The sequence below is a fragment of the Pistacia vera genome, unplaced genomic scaffold, assembly GCF_008641045.1.
Source record: "Pistacia vera cultivar Batoury unplaced genomic scaffold, PisVer_v2 Contig286, whole genome shotgun sequence".
NCBI lineage: Eukaryota > Viridiplantae > Streptophyta > Magnoliopsida > Sapindales > Anacardiaceae > Pistacia > Pistacia vera.
Genome location: NW_022196097.1, coordinates 347,746 through 365,537, shown reverse-complemented (window position 1 = coordinate 365,537; position 17,792 = coordinate 347,746). Strand labels below are relative to the sequence as shown.

Here is a 17,792-nt window from a genome sequence, read left to right as displayed (position 1 = left end):
TTATATGTGAATTTGGTACAATGCTCCACCGTAGCTGAGGCTGTATTTGGTAATATATAAACTGGGTTTTCTCGGATGTTGAATAGTTCATTCTCACCTTCATAAAATATCCATTAAAAAAATCTAAAACTAAAATTAATATTAATTTATATAATCCGTACTCTGACAACGACCACTGCAGGATGGTGGCACATGCCTGCTGTCAAATCAGTCCCAAATGGACGGTCACCATTCCTCTGTACGGACCCTTCAACGGTCCAGATTCCTCCTTCCAAAAACTCTCTCTTCTCTTTCTTCTGCTCTCAGGTCCACCTTGGTCGGGTCCCTTATAAGAGACACCACTGACATCACTCACTCTTTCTCTCTCAGCATACCAACAGTGACTTTCAAAAAGCTTTCATTAAAAGAAACCACTGTTTGTGATAGTGATTGGGCCACAACCTCAAGAGGAAACACCCCCCACCCCTCTCTCTCCTGACGATCTCGGTTCTGGGGTTTGATTTTGAGCACAGAATGTTGTTACTTTGAAGTGTTTTATGCAATTAAAGATGTTAATGGATTTGGATTTGGTTTGATTTGTGAGGATGGTGTGAATTAGAAGAGAAGATATGATATGAGCTAATAAATACTCAGTTAGGGTTTTATTTTAAAAAAAAAAGGTTTATTTTTTAATATTAATTCTTATTTTAAGTGTTGTTAGTAGAGGCAAGTTTGACAATAAAGTGTGAATGAAGCTTTCAACATCAGGGTTGGGTCAACAGGGTCATGAAGGTATGCCTTTCTTCTCTTACTTTTGCTTCATTTTATTGTTTGTTGTTTTTAATAATGACTGTATTTAGTTCTGGGGTTACTTTAATTTCTAAGAGGCGTTTAATCAAATATCTGGTGGTCATGAATTAACTTGCGGTTTAGAAGGTTTAATCTGGGAAATGTTATGATGATGATGATGACAGGGGAGAAGAAATGCTTGAATTCGGAGTTATGGCACGCTTGTGCCGGGCCGTTGGTGTCCCTACCAACATTGGGCAGCCGGGTGGTATACTTCCCTCAGGGGCATAGTGAGCAGGTTTTTGTTTTATACTCAGAAGAAATTTTATGTTTTTCTCCTTTTTGTTTGTGAGGAAGTTTGTGTGTTTTTGTCAAATTTATAAGTTTAGAAATATTTTTTTATGTGGGATTCCAATTCAAAGTGAAATGAACTTCTAGGTATCTGCCACAACTAACAAAGAAGTTGATAGTCAGATACCCAATTACCCAAACCTGCCGCCCCAGTTGATATGCCAACTCCACAATGTCACTATGCATGTAGGTTCTTTGTTTTATTTGTAATTTGTGATGTAGCGCAGTGCAAAGTTAAACTTCTTAACAATATGGACTCTCTGGAATTTCAGGCAGATGTTGAAACAGATGAAGTGTATGCTCAAATGACATTGCAGCCTTTGACGCCGGTAATCCTGAGTTCATTGTTCTTGCACTGGGTTTTGATAAAGATGTTGGAACTAATTTTTAAGGTTAGCAAATTTTTTTTTTTTTTTTATCATTGTACATGTAGCAAGAGCAGAAGGATACATTTGTTCCCATGGATTTGGGGATCCCCAGCAAGCAGCCCACCAATTATTTTTGTAAGACTTTGACAGCTAGTGATACTAGTACACATGGAGGGTTTTCTGTTCCTCGTCGTGCTGCCGAAAAAGTCTTCCCTTCATTGGTAGTCTCTTTCTCGGGTTCTTCTTCTATAAGCTACTTGTCTAATGGTTGGGATCTTCTATGTCTTACTATTTTTATCCCTTTTGGTTGCAGGATTTCTCGCAGCAGCCACCGGCTCAAGAACTCATTGCAAGGGATCTCCATGATGTTGAGTGGAAGTTCAGGCATATCTTTCGAGGTAGGGATCGGGTCATTCTCTTTTTAATTTCATCATTCTAATGGGCTTGTAATTAGTTTTAAGAGCACTTACTGGTAGAATGTAAGTATTACATCATTGTAATGCTAAGGCGGTAAGGAGTTTTATTGAATGTTCCATGCATTAATATACTAATTCAACTATATGATAACAAACTCTTTGCTTTTTACCATGATATGATAAAATGGTACTTGAACCTTTTTCCTCTTCCTGCTTTCCTTTCATGGAATAGTGAACTGACTATGTTGTGTCTGGAACTTTTTAGTTGTCTGTGTCAGTGTCTTTTGTGGGTTTAGGGAAGGCATGCTCATTTGTTTTGTCTTTTTCTCTCTGTCATGTACTTGAAGATCATTGATGTTCTATTATTTTCCAGAAACCACCATTTTGGGTGTCAAAATTTTCTTATGTTCTTAGGTGTTTAAAGATGTTTTACATATGTGAGAAATCTTTATGATGCTTCATATTCTTGGCTGAATTATATATGTTAAAGTTTTATATCTCATAAAAGTATTTTCTTTGTTTTAATGAGAAATTGCTCTTTAAGAGGTGACCGCTTTGTCTCCTTATAGTGTACTGCATGTAAAGATATTCTTAGATGCTATTACCCTCTTGTTGTGCTATAACAAAATAAACTTTAATAAGTGACAAGATAGTAAGGAAAATAAATATTTAAAGTTTGCTAACTAGATACTACATTGTAAAAAAGTGCTACATCAGTGTAGGTTAAAACGTCTAGTTAGTTACTAGTGGCAAAAGTCCTTTACATTAAGAATCAACATAAGACTTAAATAAGACCTACCCAGATACAGAACTTATTTAGTAGCTAGCCTTCACACTCTCATATGCATTAGATTTGTTTTTATAAACAAGTAGATAGAGTTTTGCATCTTGGTATGAATGTATATGAATCATAGAAGTTTCAAGAAGGTGCAAAAATTAGTTTGCTCACTAAACTATTGAGAACAATGACAATTTATATGTTATAACCAATGAGAAATGAAGAAGGTAACTAAGGAACTCTCTTTCGAAACTGTTAAGAGAATTTCAATTCTCAAGAAAATAATTACTAGGAAAAGCGATAATTTGACTTGAAAAGAAAAGAAAACCTGGGTTTGCATCACTATGCTTCCACAGGAGCAGCTGTCTAACACCAATCGTCTGGGTATTTTAAAACTATTTTAAATCTGTAGCATCAAGCTCCTTGAAGATCAAGTGAACTCGTAACTAGAAATTCAATCCAAAAAGAGGTGGGACTACTCTGGATTGCATATTTTCAAAGTTGTGACAGCCCACAAATGAGTGAATACACATGGAATATGTTCATTTCACTAACTTCTAGACCCAACCCTGGACTGACTAAGCAAATATGATTCAACTACAAACTAAGCCTATGACAATACACATTCACTGCATGAAGCATCCTCAAAATCCCTTAATCCACGAGTGTTAGCATTTATATCTTAAATTTGCTTTTGAGATCTAGCATGGGCAATTGAGAAATTGTGTCAATAACTCGAGAGGCTGAACTTATAAAAACTTGTTGGAATAAACCATCTTCATTCAATATAGTTTACAGAAATCTTTCTTGTGCTGCTAAGGTGAGGGGCCAAGCCTCAAAAGTGGTGAAATAGGTCGAGGAAAGGAAGTAGAATCCATGAAGATGGGAATTTTTGGCAATTAGATATATGATAAAGAAGAGAAGATGGAGAATTGAAAAGGAAGAGCTAGAAATAGAGAGTTAATTAAAATTATTGAAGGATTAATTATTAATAATAATAATATTTTCTTTTCTTTTTTAAGCTCTTAGAAAATGAAGTTGATGACCTTGACATGTTCTTTTTCTATATTTCTTATTTTCATATCCAGAAATTTTGCATGTTATTTCTCACAGATTATCATTATTGGTTGGATGCTTTTCAATGAATTTTCAGACCAACAGTATTTGAATGTATTTATGCATAAACTCATAGGAGAAATGGGGATGTTTAGTAACTTAGTTTAGTAGCCTCCTTTAGAGGTGGCAAGTGTGTACCTGGTATCCTTTTGTCATTACATAATCTTTTTGGAACTCTTCTATTTCTTATATCTATAAAAAAATCAAATACTTACTTGGGAAGTATTTTATATTTAGGAATATTTTATGAGAAGCTATAGAATATAGATAGGCATAATTTTTATTTTGGACAAAAAATATAGAAATTCTCAAGGTTGAATACTTTCGTTTTGGATTTAGGGTGTGTGCCTGTGTGGTGTGGTGCCATATAAATCCTGGTGAGTAATTCCTAGGAACATCTCTACTCTTTCTCTTTGTTATTAATGGAATTTCTTTTATATATCCTGTTTCAATTGGTAGTTACTATAATATAGTTTTTCTGGTAATCTTAATTCATTATTACAACCATTTTTTAGCTGTTATTGCTTTTTGAAGGGACATCTGAAATGCCTAGATTTGCCAATTGGGGGGATATGAAGATGCAAATTTAGATAAAACTATACTCTTGAAGTCCAAGATAATCCTTTAACTCCCTTTTACCAGTGTATTGATCATACTTACAAAGGTTTACTAATGAGTGACCTCTCTAGAGTAGATAATACAAGATGTAGTTTTAGAATATAAATAAGAATAATCAAGTGACAAGTTTAATCTTGTGGTTGGTTAGACTAAAGGATCAATCAAAACTATAACCTTGCATGGGTGAGAGTTTTTTTTGTTTATGCAAGGGGGGTAGGGTTTGCTGCAGTCAAATTTTGTGAACATTTGAATATAATAGTATGCAAGTGTATTAACTCATAAATCTTATTTTAGTTGTGCCTTCTCTTCAACCTATAGGCAAGCCAGAAGTAGTCAATATGATTTGCCATTTTCAAAATCTGGCATAATTCAATAGACGACTTACTATCCTGGGTCAACCTAATAGCTAGCCTTTATGTGGTTAAGGATTTTCGACACAATTGGTTCACTTCTTCTCTCATTCAGTCAATCACTTTTAATTTGTTAGAGCTCTTTATTTTCTAAATTCTTAGTGGTCTATTTGGGATTGTTAAGTAAAGAAGGTTGGTGTAGGGTAAGCTGACTTTACCTTTTCATGTAATTTGTTTTCTTCATTTTCTATTCACCATTTTCGTTATCTTTATTTTATTATTTTATATTCTGACTTGGTATCTTTGCTAGTTTGACTAAGTGGTCTTGTTTGTATCTCCCTATTATATTAATTAAATTACAAAAAGTTGTATTTGTAGTTATAGTTGCATTTGTGGTTGTGGTTCTGTTTGGTCCACATGCAAGGGCCTATGAGAGGGCATGTAATAGCTTAAATACTATTGTTGGGCCTAGGCCTAGCCTTTGAATCTAGGTTTGGATCCAGGTTTTATTACATAGTGTTACATAAAATGATACTTATATATAATATTAAGTATGTTAATATTTTAATAATAATTAATTAAAATTAAAATTAAAATCTGGGCCTAAACCCGAGCCTGTTATTTGAAAGCAAAATGGGGTTGCATAGCTTGAGCTAGGGGTTTTGCCATCCCTTGTTGGGTCCTTACCTATCAGCTTAAAGTTTTCATCAATGGTAATTTAACAGACAACGATGTCTTACATGTTTGTGTCTTAAATGTCAGGATTGAGCTATTCTATTGTTGTTTATGAGCTGTAGATAATTTTCTGGGCTGTGGCTTAATGAAATTTAATTCTGCAATTTATATAGTTGCTTTCTAAATTCAAGTTCCCCGCCATTGATGGGTTACAGTGTTGTTTTACATTTAATTGGATTATGAAACTGCATTATAGAACTTGTTTTTTGAAACTTAATTTGATTAAATTAGGTTTTTCATTGTGATGGAATATAGTTGCAACTTGCGATTTTATGTGCAAGCTGACATGTTTAGTTCCTTGTATTGCAGGACAGCCCAAACGACATCTTCTTACTACAGGCTGGAGTGTGTTTGTTAGTGCCAAAAGACTGGTTGCTGGAGATTCTGTTCTTTTTATTTGGTACTCATTCTTTTTTATTGTAGCTCATGTTGCTCATGGTTTTACTATCATACTTATCTTGGTGGCATTGGACAAGTAGGAATGAAAAGAATCAGCTTCTTTTGGGAATTCGCCGTGCAGTTCGACCACCAACTGTAATGCCATCGTCTGTTTTATCTAGTGATAGCATGCATATTGGACTCCTTGCTGCTGCAGCACATGCTGCTGCAACTAACAGTTGTTTTACAGTTTTCTATAACCCAAGGTAACAGCAGTTTTCTGTCTTTTTGTTTATCATTTGTGTATTTTTTTGCTGACATGTTTTAATATCCAGGGCTAGTCCATCTGAGTTTGTCATACCCCTTTCAAAGTATGTTAAAGCAGTGTTTCACACACGTGTTTCAGTGGGGATGCGCTTTCGTATGCTTTTTGAGACTGAAGAATCAAGTGTTCGTAGGTATTACTGTAGCTGATAATTAATTCTTTGATTTTTAGGACTTCATGGCTACTGGAAGTAATATTTATAATTTTACTCAATATGGTGGCTCTAATTAGTATCTATACCATCTTAGACAAATGCGTGTACCTATTAAATTAATTTGAAAATATGTTAAACTATCCATGCCATGTTGATCATGTGTGGAATATTTGTATTCTCCAGGTACATGGGCACAATAACTGGCATAAATGATCTGGATCCTGTTCGTTGGCCAAATTCTCACTGGCGGTCTGTCAAGGTAATTTAGCTTTGTTTTTACTATGGATTTAAATAAGTACTTTTTGCATATGCGCCATTATACGTATCCTTGATAAACTTTACCAAAGGAGTTCTGAATCTTGTGCTTAAGCAGGAAAAATATCCTCACCCCCTTTTGAGGGTTTGTTAAGTTAATGAATGTGAGGCCAGATATGCTAATGAATCCATCTTTGTCAAAATATGATCCATAAGCCAATTTGGTTAAAATGGTAATGCATGTTTACGTGCTATCTTTTCTAATAATGTTGACCAAAATACTAATTTAGCAGTTGCATTATGAAGTATTTTTTCTTTTGGAATTTAGATGGTCATTTATTGTTTTGTTAGGTTTGATTTTCACAATTAGGTCTTTACTATATCCTTATGTGACTAGGACTAGGGTTTAGGCCTTGGGCATTGTATAGGGTCTTAAGGTTTTATATGAAAGGACTTAAGTATATAAATGATGATATTGATTTCTCTCTCTGCCCTCAGTTTATTTAGTTTCTCCCTTTTCATCTCTCTCTCTTCCCTCTATTTCTTTGTCTTTTTTATGTCGGGTGCTTTGTTTCTGATTTTAAGTCTGTGTCAGTATTATTGGTTGATTGCAACTTGTGAATAAAGTTAGCTTGTGGAAATGGTTGATTGGCTTTAATGTTTGTTGATTGTATGTTAAATGTGAGCTGTTTAAGATTCCTACTCCACAAAAAGCTGTGCTTTGCAAAAGGGAAGTTAGGAGGAAAGCTATTGAAAAATTAGGTCTATGTTCACATGAATAATTATTTCTAATAAACTCTAGGTTTGCCTGATTGGCTTTCTGGGTTTATTCTGATTTGCTTAAGTCATGTATCCCCAGGTTATGTTCTGTCTTGTACTTTGATTCGCAAATCCATAGATATGAGGATGTGCTTTGTTTCTTATTTCCAGTTTTACCCTTGAGCTATACTGTGAAATTCATTTTTACCCTTTTACTGTTTAAGTTATTTTGATGCCGCCAGGCCCTAGGGTGGCTTCTAAATAATGGTCAAAACCTCGGGGTTGGTTTTGTAATATACCCCCAAACTCAGCATTCAACATCATTTTGCAAAACCTCAGGGTTGGTTGTGCAATTAACCCTAATTACAATATGCTAGAATTTCACTCTAGACAATCTAGAAAACACAAGACAGGTTATTCTAGCTACTAATCAAGGGTTGACTTGGGTGGAAATGGGGTAGAATGGTGAGTAACGAGTAGAAAAATCATTGTAGTAATTTGCTTTTAATTTTTATCTGATGAAACACTCAACCAACCCGCCAAAGATTGCTTTGAGCACTCTAAACAACCAGTGGATGTAAGCTTTTATGGTTTCTATACATTGTAAAACATCACATGAAACCCAAGCAAGAAAAAAAAAAAAAAAATAGGAACCGTATTGTTTTCCGTCTCTCTACATGTTGCATGACCACTTCTTAAATGTTGTATTTGGGGATTTTGACCTAGTCCAATGGGGTGCTCGTAGTGGCCTCGACTCATTCAAGTTAGGTGCCTAACCGTGGGGTTTTATTTATTTGGGAGACATGGTAGGATAGGACTAAAAGAGATAAATAGGTTTCTTCTCTTTTCTATTAATATATGAAGAAGATAAATTGAAACATATTTAATAGAGATGGAATTAGATACATTTACTAATGTAATTTAATATAATAGGTTAAAAAAAAAATAAAAAAAATCAGCAAGATCTTTAAAATGTGAGAAACCATTAGTAACCTCCTGACAAAATCATCACTTACCCCCCTTTGTCCATGAAATCTAACAAGCAAAATTAACATGATCAGGGGAGGTGAGTGATTATTTTATGAAATGTGAGGGGAGGTAGCAGATGATTTCTATTACCTCTGAGGTATTGCTAATATTTCCTTAAACCTTGAGGAATCTAAGGTATAATACACCTTAGGAATAATGAATGACAACTCTTTTGTCAAGCTTTCATAATGTTGGCTAGCTAAGGAGGATGCAAAGAGATATAATTTTGTTGCATCTCTCTCTTTCTCTCATTTAGATAAGTTTGGTACAATGATTGCCCGTTGAACCTCAAGGCCAAAATGTTTTTTAGTTGGAACATATTTTTAGTTGAAGAGAGGTTTTCTACATTTCTACTAATATGCATTGTAATGTGGTTGGTTAAAAAACACAGTTGATTGAGAAGGTAGTTGATAAAGATAGGTGAGGTTGACTTGTAATGTCTAATCTTGTCCACCAGTTTTCATTTTGATTCAGTGAATCAGGAGTTTCTCTGCCTTTTATAAATAGCACTGTTTACTTTCACTTCATTTAACACTTAAGTTTATATTTCTTAGAAAGATGAATCCTGCTCCGCCTTTTACGCTTAATGTTTGGGAGAATTTTTTGTTTCATCAATTTGTGGTGAACATTTTTATTCCACATTTTTTGAGTGAACATTCATGTTCCACCTTTTCATGGACCTACATTAGATGAAAGAGCTAGTTGAATGCCAAGTATTGTTGGCTTCACGTCAGGCCAAGCTCCAAGCTCAAGATCTAAACATTGAAGGTTTAGCCAGTGCAATAAAATAATTAAAACTTTAGGTGTGTTCGTTTAGTGTTTTAGTTTTTTCTCCTAGAAATACGTTAGAAACATGTTCAATAACCTTTTTCATTTTAAGTTCATAAAATAGAGAAAACTGGTTTTATCTTTAGCCTTTAAAATAGTAAACAGAGAGAACGTTAAGTTGGTCTATGTGCTTTGTAATCAAGTTCATTTCTCTCTCTCTCTCTCTCTCTCTCTCTCTCTCTCCCTCTGTGTCTCTCTCTCTCTCTCTAACTAAAAGGCAGGCATGTTTATCTAATTAAAATCAGATTTTCATCTCAAAATCTTTACAACAACAATTATTGCTAACTTTCATTATGAATGACTTTTATAGTAATTCTCAATTTATAACGTTTGTTTGATTTTTTAAAAATTAGTAAAGGGGGTAAAAAGTGTTTAAATATGGTTGAAATAATACCACTCTAAATCAAGATCAAGTCTACAAGTTTTAGAATAAATATAAATGTTCCTTTTTAATAATTCAAAGTTTGTGAGGTTTCTTTATTTTTTTAAAAATAATAATAATATTTAGATGGAGTTCTTTATAGAGTTAATAATAATTTAAATGTTGCATGAAGGATTTAAACTAAATATTAATACAAAACTTAAATAAAATATTTTTAAATAATGTAATTAAATAATTAAGGAATATTTTATAATTGGTACAATTAAATAAGTAATAAAATTAATTCAAAATTTAATTACAAACTATTAAAATTATTTAACATAGTTTTTATTTATTTATTTTATATATCTTAATGTTTGTAGTAAAATAATTATATTTATATATTGCAAATCCTGTTTTTAGACAGATATTGAATGTTTTTTCATTTTTTGAATACTCATTTTTTAATATTTTCACTATTTTCACAAAACACAATGAATTTATAAATGAAGAGACCTTTAGATTATTGGTTGGGAGGTAGCTTTATAGTGTTTCAAGAAATTTTGTGTTTAGAGCAATATTATGGGTTAAGAATACTGCAAGCTGCCTGATGGAATCAAGTCTATCATTTGTTGTTATTGTTCAGACCTAGATTTTTCTTTCATGGACATCACAGGATATGCTGCACCAGATTAAATATTGTGATCTTGGGCGTGTTCTCGCATTCATTTATGTGTGCTTTTATTATATCTCAGTTGAAGTATGTAGTGAAGCTTCAAAGTTGCGGTATCTAGCCATTTGCTGAAAGCCTGTTCTTCTTTGCAATGAAAACTCACTGGATGTCTTCAGAAATATGTGTAGTAGGAATGTTCACCCAAGATAGGCAACTTATAAATTATCACATATATAGGGTAGAGCACAAACATTCATGACCATTGAGCAAGAATCACAGAAGATGGAATTCCTTTGTCACAGGTTTGTAGCAAGAATGTTCACCTACAAGAGGTGGAGCAAGAATGTTACCCAAAAAAGTTGGAGTAGGAATGTGTACATAAAGAAAGGTAGGGCACAAACATATCCACAAAAGAGAGATGGAGGAAGAATGTCCAGAAAATGTAAATATCTCTTTAGATTTGAGTCACCTATAAAACCAAGTTTTACCTTTAAGTCTTGAGTGGAGTGAAAGTAAAAGTTATTATTTACAGAAGAAATAAAGCTTCCTATCCACCGGATCAAAGTGAAAATTTGTGGTCAAGGCACGTTAAAGGAGGTCCTTTTTGCAAACCTCCTTTTTGGTCCACCGTAACTTTTTAATCAATAAATTCATAGTACAGCATGCAAGAAAAACCCCTTTCATCATATTAGCACAAATATAGATAGGCCCCAATTTAGTTGAAAGCATATTTCGACTTGAAGGGCTAGAGGCAACCATTGTACTAATGCAAGAAAGTCCCTTTTGATCAAATTGGTAGAAATATAAAAAGACCCCATTCTTTTCAACTTTAACGGCAAGAGGCAACTACCGTAATAAACTATTTTTGGTTTTGTGCTGTGTGGAAAGCTGTACCTGCATTTATAGTATCAGTGTAACTTTTTTATTTTTCGCTCCTGCTGCCTTTGGTTATTTTGTTGACAGTGTTTTTATTTGCTTTCTGCTTATGAAATTAATTCCGTGCATTCTTGTCTGCAGATGTCTCTAAATGCTCAATTCTGCTTTCTTGAACAATTTTTTAATATAAATAATCTGGTCTCTTAGTCTTTCCCTTGTCTTAGAGCGTTCTTGCATCAATTATTCAATTATAAAGAAAATTGCTGAGCTGCTAAAATTTTCTTTATAATTGAATAATTGATGAATTCTGTTTCTATAAGAGTTAGCATGGAAGAAACCTGTTTCTTTAGTCTAAATCTTGTAACTCATAGATGTCTTACTTCTGTTTTTTCCACCTTTAATTGCAGGTTGGTTGGGATGAGTCAACAGCTGGTGAGAGGCAGCCAAGGGTATCCTTGTGGGAGATTGAGCCTTTAACAACTTTTCCAATGTATCCATCATTGTTTCCCCTCAGACTGAAACGACCTTGGCATCCTGGGCCCTCATCTTTGCATGGTATGTTATCCTCTTTCATGTTTTCATTTTGTTAAAGACCTGGCTGGACATTTTTATTTTCCTTAATTTTTCATTTGATGTTCATTATAGAGATTTGTAGTTAAAATTGAGGTATTCTATTAGATTTAAGGATAAATCTCAATAAATTGAAATAGCTGTGAACTTTATGGCTCCGTTTAGTTCACTATTCTGATGCTTTTAAGAATAGTATTTTGGAAAAAGTAAAGTTGAGTTGGGTTGGGTTATTTTTACGAGAAAGGTAATTGTTAATGTTTTGAGTTGAATAAAGTAGGATCGGTTTGAGAATATTGAAAAAATTGCATTTTCGTGTTTTCAGGATAGGATAGTGGAAAAATAGTGAAACAAATGCAGCCTATATTTTTAAAGATAATAATGGTGTATGCTAACTTTATTATTCACATTCCTGCCTGAATTCTAGAATTAAAATATAACAAACAAATCATAGAACCAAGTCCTTGCTGAGCCTATTATAATGTTGGCAAAACCCTGATTTTATCAAAGATGGCAAGCAGAAACCGGAAGTGGTTCTTCACATTGGTGAAAATAAAATAGACTGAAATCTATAAAATTGTGAATGTTCTTATTAAAGTTTAATACTGCTCATGTAGAGGAATTGGAATTAATTCAAAACAAACCTCATTTGTTGGCTGTTACTTTACTGGCATGCCAGTTCAAATGACCAAGTTCTTTGGAAAAGTAGCAAGTATTGATTTTCGTGTTTCGCTAAGAATCTGTGAATACTTAACATGTGATTTTCTTTTTGGGAAAATGCATTCTTAGATTTAATGCAAAAGGGAAGGCATTTTTAAATTAGAATCATTGATGAATTTGGTATTACAAGAGGTGCTAGTATTGGGAGCTAAGGTACTATGTCTTTAGATGTTTTAAGAGGTTGCATTTTATTAGGATATAAGTATTTTAGTTGTGGGACACAGACAAATTAAGATAAAAAGGGTGTGATATATGTTCTTTTCATTCTTATCATTGCTATTGCTGTGAAATCAAATTTGCAAAATTTCAAGGTTGCCTGCTTCGTGTTCATTTTGCGTGCAGAAATGTTGGAAACTTATACACCTGGTTCCTTTCACCTGCCTTACTTGTTTTTTCTCAATCTACTGTGATTCTGATGGCATTTAAACATGAATGACTATTATGGGTAACACTTGAACTAGTAATTAATTAATAAACAAGGGTAGTAGAAAATAAATTATCGGGATTATACCTGTTCCTTCTAAAAATATTGCCATCTACCTTCTTATAATTGGTTGTTTATCTGTTTTGAATGGAATTTTATTTTCTATCTTCTTGCTACAGATAACAGAGATGAATCAGCTAACAGCTTAATGTGGTTAAGAGGGGGAGCTGGAGAACAGGGTCTGACCACCCTCAGTTTTCAATCTTCGAGTATGTTTCCCTGGATGCAGCAGAGATTGGATCCATCATTGCTTGGAAATGATCCCAATCAGCAGTACCAGGCAATGTTGGCAGCTGGTTTGCAGAGTGGAGATCGCCAGCATTTCATGCAGTTGCAGCAGCCTTTCCAATTCGTTCAACAAAGTGGCAGTCATAATCCATTGATGCAGCTAAAGCAGCAGCAACAAACAATTCAGCAGTCAATTCCTCATAATGTGCTGCAGGCGCAATCCCAAATTTTAACAGAAAACATGGCAAGGCACGTTATACAGCAACTCAACAACCAGCCACAGGAACAGGCACAACAACACCAACACATTTATCATGATGCGCTTCAGATTCAAGGTGATCAGATCCTGCAGAGACAGCAGTCAAATGTGTCTTCATCATCATTTCCTAAATCAGACTTCATGGAATCAAGCACAGAGGTTCCAGCTCCTATTACCCGTATGCAGACCATGCTGGGTTCCTTGCCTGAAGGGAGTGGCAATCTTTTGAACTTCTCTAGAGCTGGTCAGTCCATGATAAGTGAGCATTTACCCCAACAATTGTGGGGGGCAAAGTTTGCAAATTCACAGGCTCATTCTTTTGTCAACTCAATGTCACTTCCGCCATCTTACAATGGGAAAGACACTGCAGTTGAACCTGAAAATTGTAACACAGATGCCCAGAATTCCACTATATTTGGTGTTAATATTGATTCGTCTGGACTCCTGCTTCCCACCACAGTTTCCAGATATTCTACTTCAGTTGATCCTGATGTCTCCTCAATGCCATTAGGGGATTCTGGGTTTCATAATTCTTTGTATGGGTGTACTCAGGACTCTTCTGAGTTGATGCATAGTGCTGGGCAAATTGACCAACAGACCCAAGACCGGACCTTTGTCAAGGTGAGTTGCGAGTAACTATAGCCCATTTCTGTTAGCCCTTCATTTGCTTAATGGTCTATGTGGATCATTCCGTGTCTCTGTTTGCAGGTTTATAAATCAGGGTCCATTGGACGCTCACTAGACATCTCCCAGTTCAGCAGCTATAATGAGCTGCGAGAAAAGCTGGCGCAGATGTTTGGAATCGAGGGGATGTTGGAAGACCCTCTTAGATCAGGCTGGCAGCTTGTATTTGTCGACAGGGAGAATGATGTGCTTCTCCTTGGAGATGACCCATGGGAGTACGTAATCTATAAAAATAGTTAGATTTATATATTGGACATTTTTCTGTGTGAACTTTTTTCTCCTAGACACACACACACACACACACACACACACACGTGGGGAGAGAGAGAGCTTTTGACTTTAAATGGACTTAAAACCCAAGCATTTATCTGTTTTAATCTAAGGGTTAAGATTTGAAGAAAAAAATTAACGTTTAATCCCCTTTGATTAAGATAGATGAATAGCTATGAATTTATAACATTGTTAGGAGGTTGGATTATTTTTTATTGTTTTTATTTTATTCTTCCAATTCCTGTTGGAAGTAAGGGTATGAATGATTTTAGTTTGTTGCTCTATTTTTATTTTGTATCAAATTTTGTTAACTTGATCCTTTACAAATTCAGATTTCAATAATTTTAAACCTGAAATGGAAGAATTTGCTTGTAAATTAGTTTTTCTGATGCAACCTCTAATCATTACTCATTTGCAGGGCTTTTGTGAATAATGTTTGGTATATCAAGATACTTTCACCTGAGGATGTGCTGAAAATGGGGGAGCAAGGAGTTGAATCCTTCAGCCCAAGCTCAGGTCAAAGGATGAGTAGCAGCAGCAATGGTGTTCGAGATCCTGTAGGTTCACTTGAATACTGATGCTTACGAATTGTATTACATAATTCCACGAATTTCGAATACCACTGCTGGATAGCCATGCGCAATCCTCCCTCCCGGTAACCTTGGATTTGTCTCCAAAGGTACACTATATGACCAATTTCCGATGGCATATTTGTGCGCAGACTAGTTTTTATGATTACACCAACTTATATTGGATGAAAATATATAATACTCACGTTCACTAGAGAAGTAAAATTTATCGCATATTGGAACTTATGTCTTGGTTTTGGAAGTGTTTTGGTGCAGTTTCTATGACATGTTAATGCTAAGACTAGTATATCTGTATGACTGATAATCCCCTATTACGCACTTGTAATAGGATTCATATGATTATGGCTATGGCTAATATTATCCAACTTTCCAATAATTTTGGTGATCTCTAATTTTTTGATGTAGTTTAAATAGCAGAGAAGGTCAATTATATTGCCTCTATTTCCAAATTGAAACTATTCATTTACCAGGTAATATTGACAGAGAGGGTGCTGGTACTTGGAGACTTGGACCTCCATTATAGACTAACTGACTAAGATGCCCAAATCTGAAGAGCCTCTATTAAAAAATGGAGGAACTGGAAATGTGATTATATAACACATGTTTTATCTTCTTTTAAATTGAGATTGTAAATGTTTTCAATCATCACCAGAACCACTGTAAAATGATATTTTCTGAAAAACACAAACATTTAAAAAAATATATATATATTCTTTCCTATTTTATGCAAATTACGGAAAGATATTCACATTCTGATAACTTCTCTTCACAATTTGCCATTTTTGTTGCCTAAATAGTAAATCCTCTTCACTAAATTCGTGGCTGCTTCCGATTGTTATAACGTGTTCAATTTTTGGAAAATCACGGTTATGAAACACTATTGTCATGGCCTGGGTCTCCAAGCTCCTGGGATCCCGGAAGAGCATGAACTCATAACCTGGATAAGGAGTCCCAACTATGTAGTTCAAGTTTTTCCGGCGGAGGTGTCACTACAAGAGTTAACCCTCTGATGGTCAAACCAGTTAAAAGAGTTCCTTTCAAGTTTAGAAGTTCAATCTTGGCTTAACAATCTTAGTTGCCTTGTAATTGAAGAGAAAGAATGTTGTTCTGTTTTAAATGTAAGGTGGAATGTTTGTAATTAATGAGAAATTTATAGTTCAAAGGAAGAAGAAAACCTACCCTGTTTTTCTTACTGAATCTCTTACCTTGCATGTGCGAACTTAAATGCTTTCGTATTGGGTTGCCACGAGGGGTGTTTGGAGCACGCACAATTCACATTTCAGAATTCTTTGATTAAGGTAGAAGCATTTATTAAGATTCAGGGATTTTCTCCATCTTTCTAACTTGTAAGGGCATCAACTAGGTCTTATAATAGGTGATATAAGCCTTTTCTATGTTAATAAGTGTTGATGCTTGATTTTGGACACTGACGACTCACACGTGCAAAGTGTTAAGAGAGTCTTAGAAATTACACGTGATTGACCCATGAGATTTGACTATGATGCTGAGATTATATATGTTGCAGAAAACATAAATAATAGACTGACAATAGAGGTTTTTATAGTGGTTCGGATGCTTAAAACAAATCATACATCTACTATTATTTTATTGTTCTCTAACTATTTCTATGATATTGCATGTAAAACATACAAAAATGAAGAAATACTTTGCTTTACAGAGAGAAAGAATGAAGCTCAAATCTATGTCTAACTCTCATATGCCTAACCTCCCATTTTCATGAAGAGAATTGTCAATTTATACATCTTTGAGGTCAATGTAATGAGTGTTTTGCAAGTTGCCTTGACACATGGACAGCTCTCATCCGTTTTTCTCTTAAAACGAGATAAGGTTGGTATAAGATATCTTTGAGACGGTATGGTCTTGACATGAAGTACAATTTGTCTTTTAGGCAATTATTGAGCTGACATCAGCGTGACTTTTTAGGCATAACAATAAGTAAACCCATTCAAGTTTGCCTGATGGTAAAAAGAGGTTTTATGAGCTTTTAAATTCAAGTCTCTACATACCCTAATAGAGATGACCACTGAAAGGTTTATCTAGTCATCAACTTCAGGGCTCGGGGGATTAGTTGAAGTGAGTGCAAGTTGACCCAGACACCCCTGATCACAAAGAAAAGAGTAAGGTATGTTAATGATACCATCTTGAGATGATATTTGTCATTTGGTGACTCGCTGTTACTTTCTTGGGAAGATGACATTGGAATCAGACTTTACCGTCTAAAATCAGTGAGGTTTAGGTATCCCAAGACTTTCAATTATCTTTCCTTGATGTAGGACCTCTCACGTCTGGCTCATATGTCACTTGATCACATTGAGAAGTGGAGGATTGCATCTGGGAGTTGGAGAGTGGATTCGGCAGAGAATTGTTTCAGGTGCAGATTCGTTATAGGAAGAATTTCGTTATCAAATTTCAGGAACTAAATTGTTATAGCAAATTTTAGTTTGTCATAGTGAATCTAGGTTTAGCATAGCGAATTCAAATTTGCGGTAAGGAACGTGACTCTGTTAAGTGACATGAGTACCTTTATTTTAACAATTTGGGGCCAAATTAAAGTCTAACCACCAGGGACAAAATGAAAACATCTCAGTTCCTATATAAATGTAAGTTTTAGCCCTAAAGAGGAAGAGTTTAGTGAGAATTGTGACAAAAGAAAACCCATTCTCAAAAGAGGGCCAACACAACTTAGAAATATAGGGAAGCTTCCATGGATTGGTTGAGAGAGAAATTTGTAATCAGAGTTCAGTAGTTGTACACCATTGTACTCCTTTGATTTCATAATGAAACATTTTCCATACCCTCCGTGTACGTCCACATATATCTTGTGTTCGATT

The 17,792-nt window shown here is 34.7% G+C and overlaps 1 protein-coding gene across 1 annotated transcript; it reads left to right on the top strand.

The window, feature by feature from the left end:
* Positions 1–377: 377 nt before the first annotated feature.
* On the top strand, positions 378–15,316 carry LOC116134357 (auxin response factor 8). Its single transcript, XM_031420037.1, has 14 exons — positions 378–771; positions 954–1,066; positions 1,207–1,305; positions 1,392–1,448; positions 1,553–1,708; positions 1,801–1,885; positions 5,810–5,900; positions 5,980–6,144; positions 6,214–6,336; positions 6,541–6,616; positions 11,546–11,693; positions 13,029–14,017; positions 14,105–14,295; positions 14,769–15,316. Exons 1-14 carry the CDS (start codon positions 729–731, stop codon positions 14,926–14,928), a joined length of 2,496 nt encoding a protein of 831 aa, XP_031275897.1. The 5' UTR covers positions 378–728; the 3' UTR covers positions 14,929–15,316.
* The last annotated feature ends 2,476 nt before the right edge of the window (positions 15,317–17,792 follow it).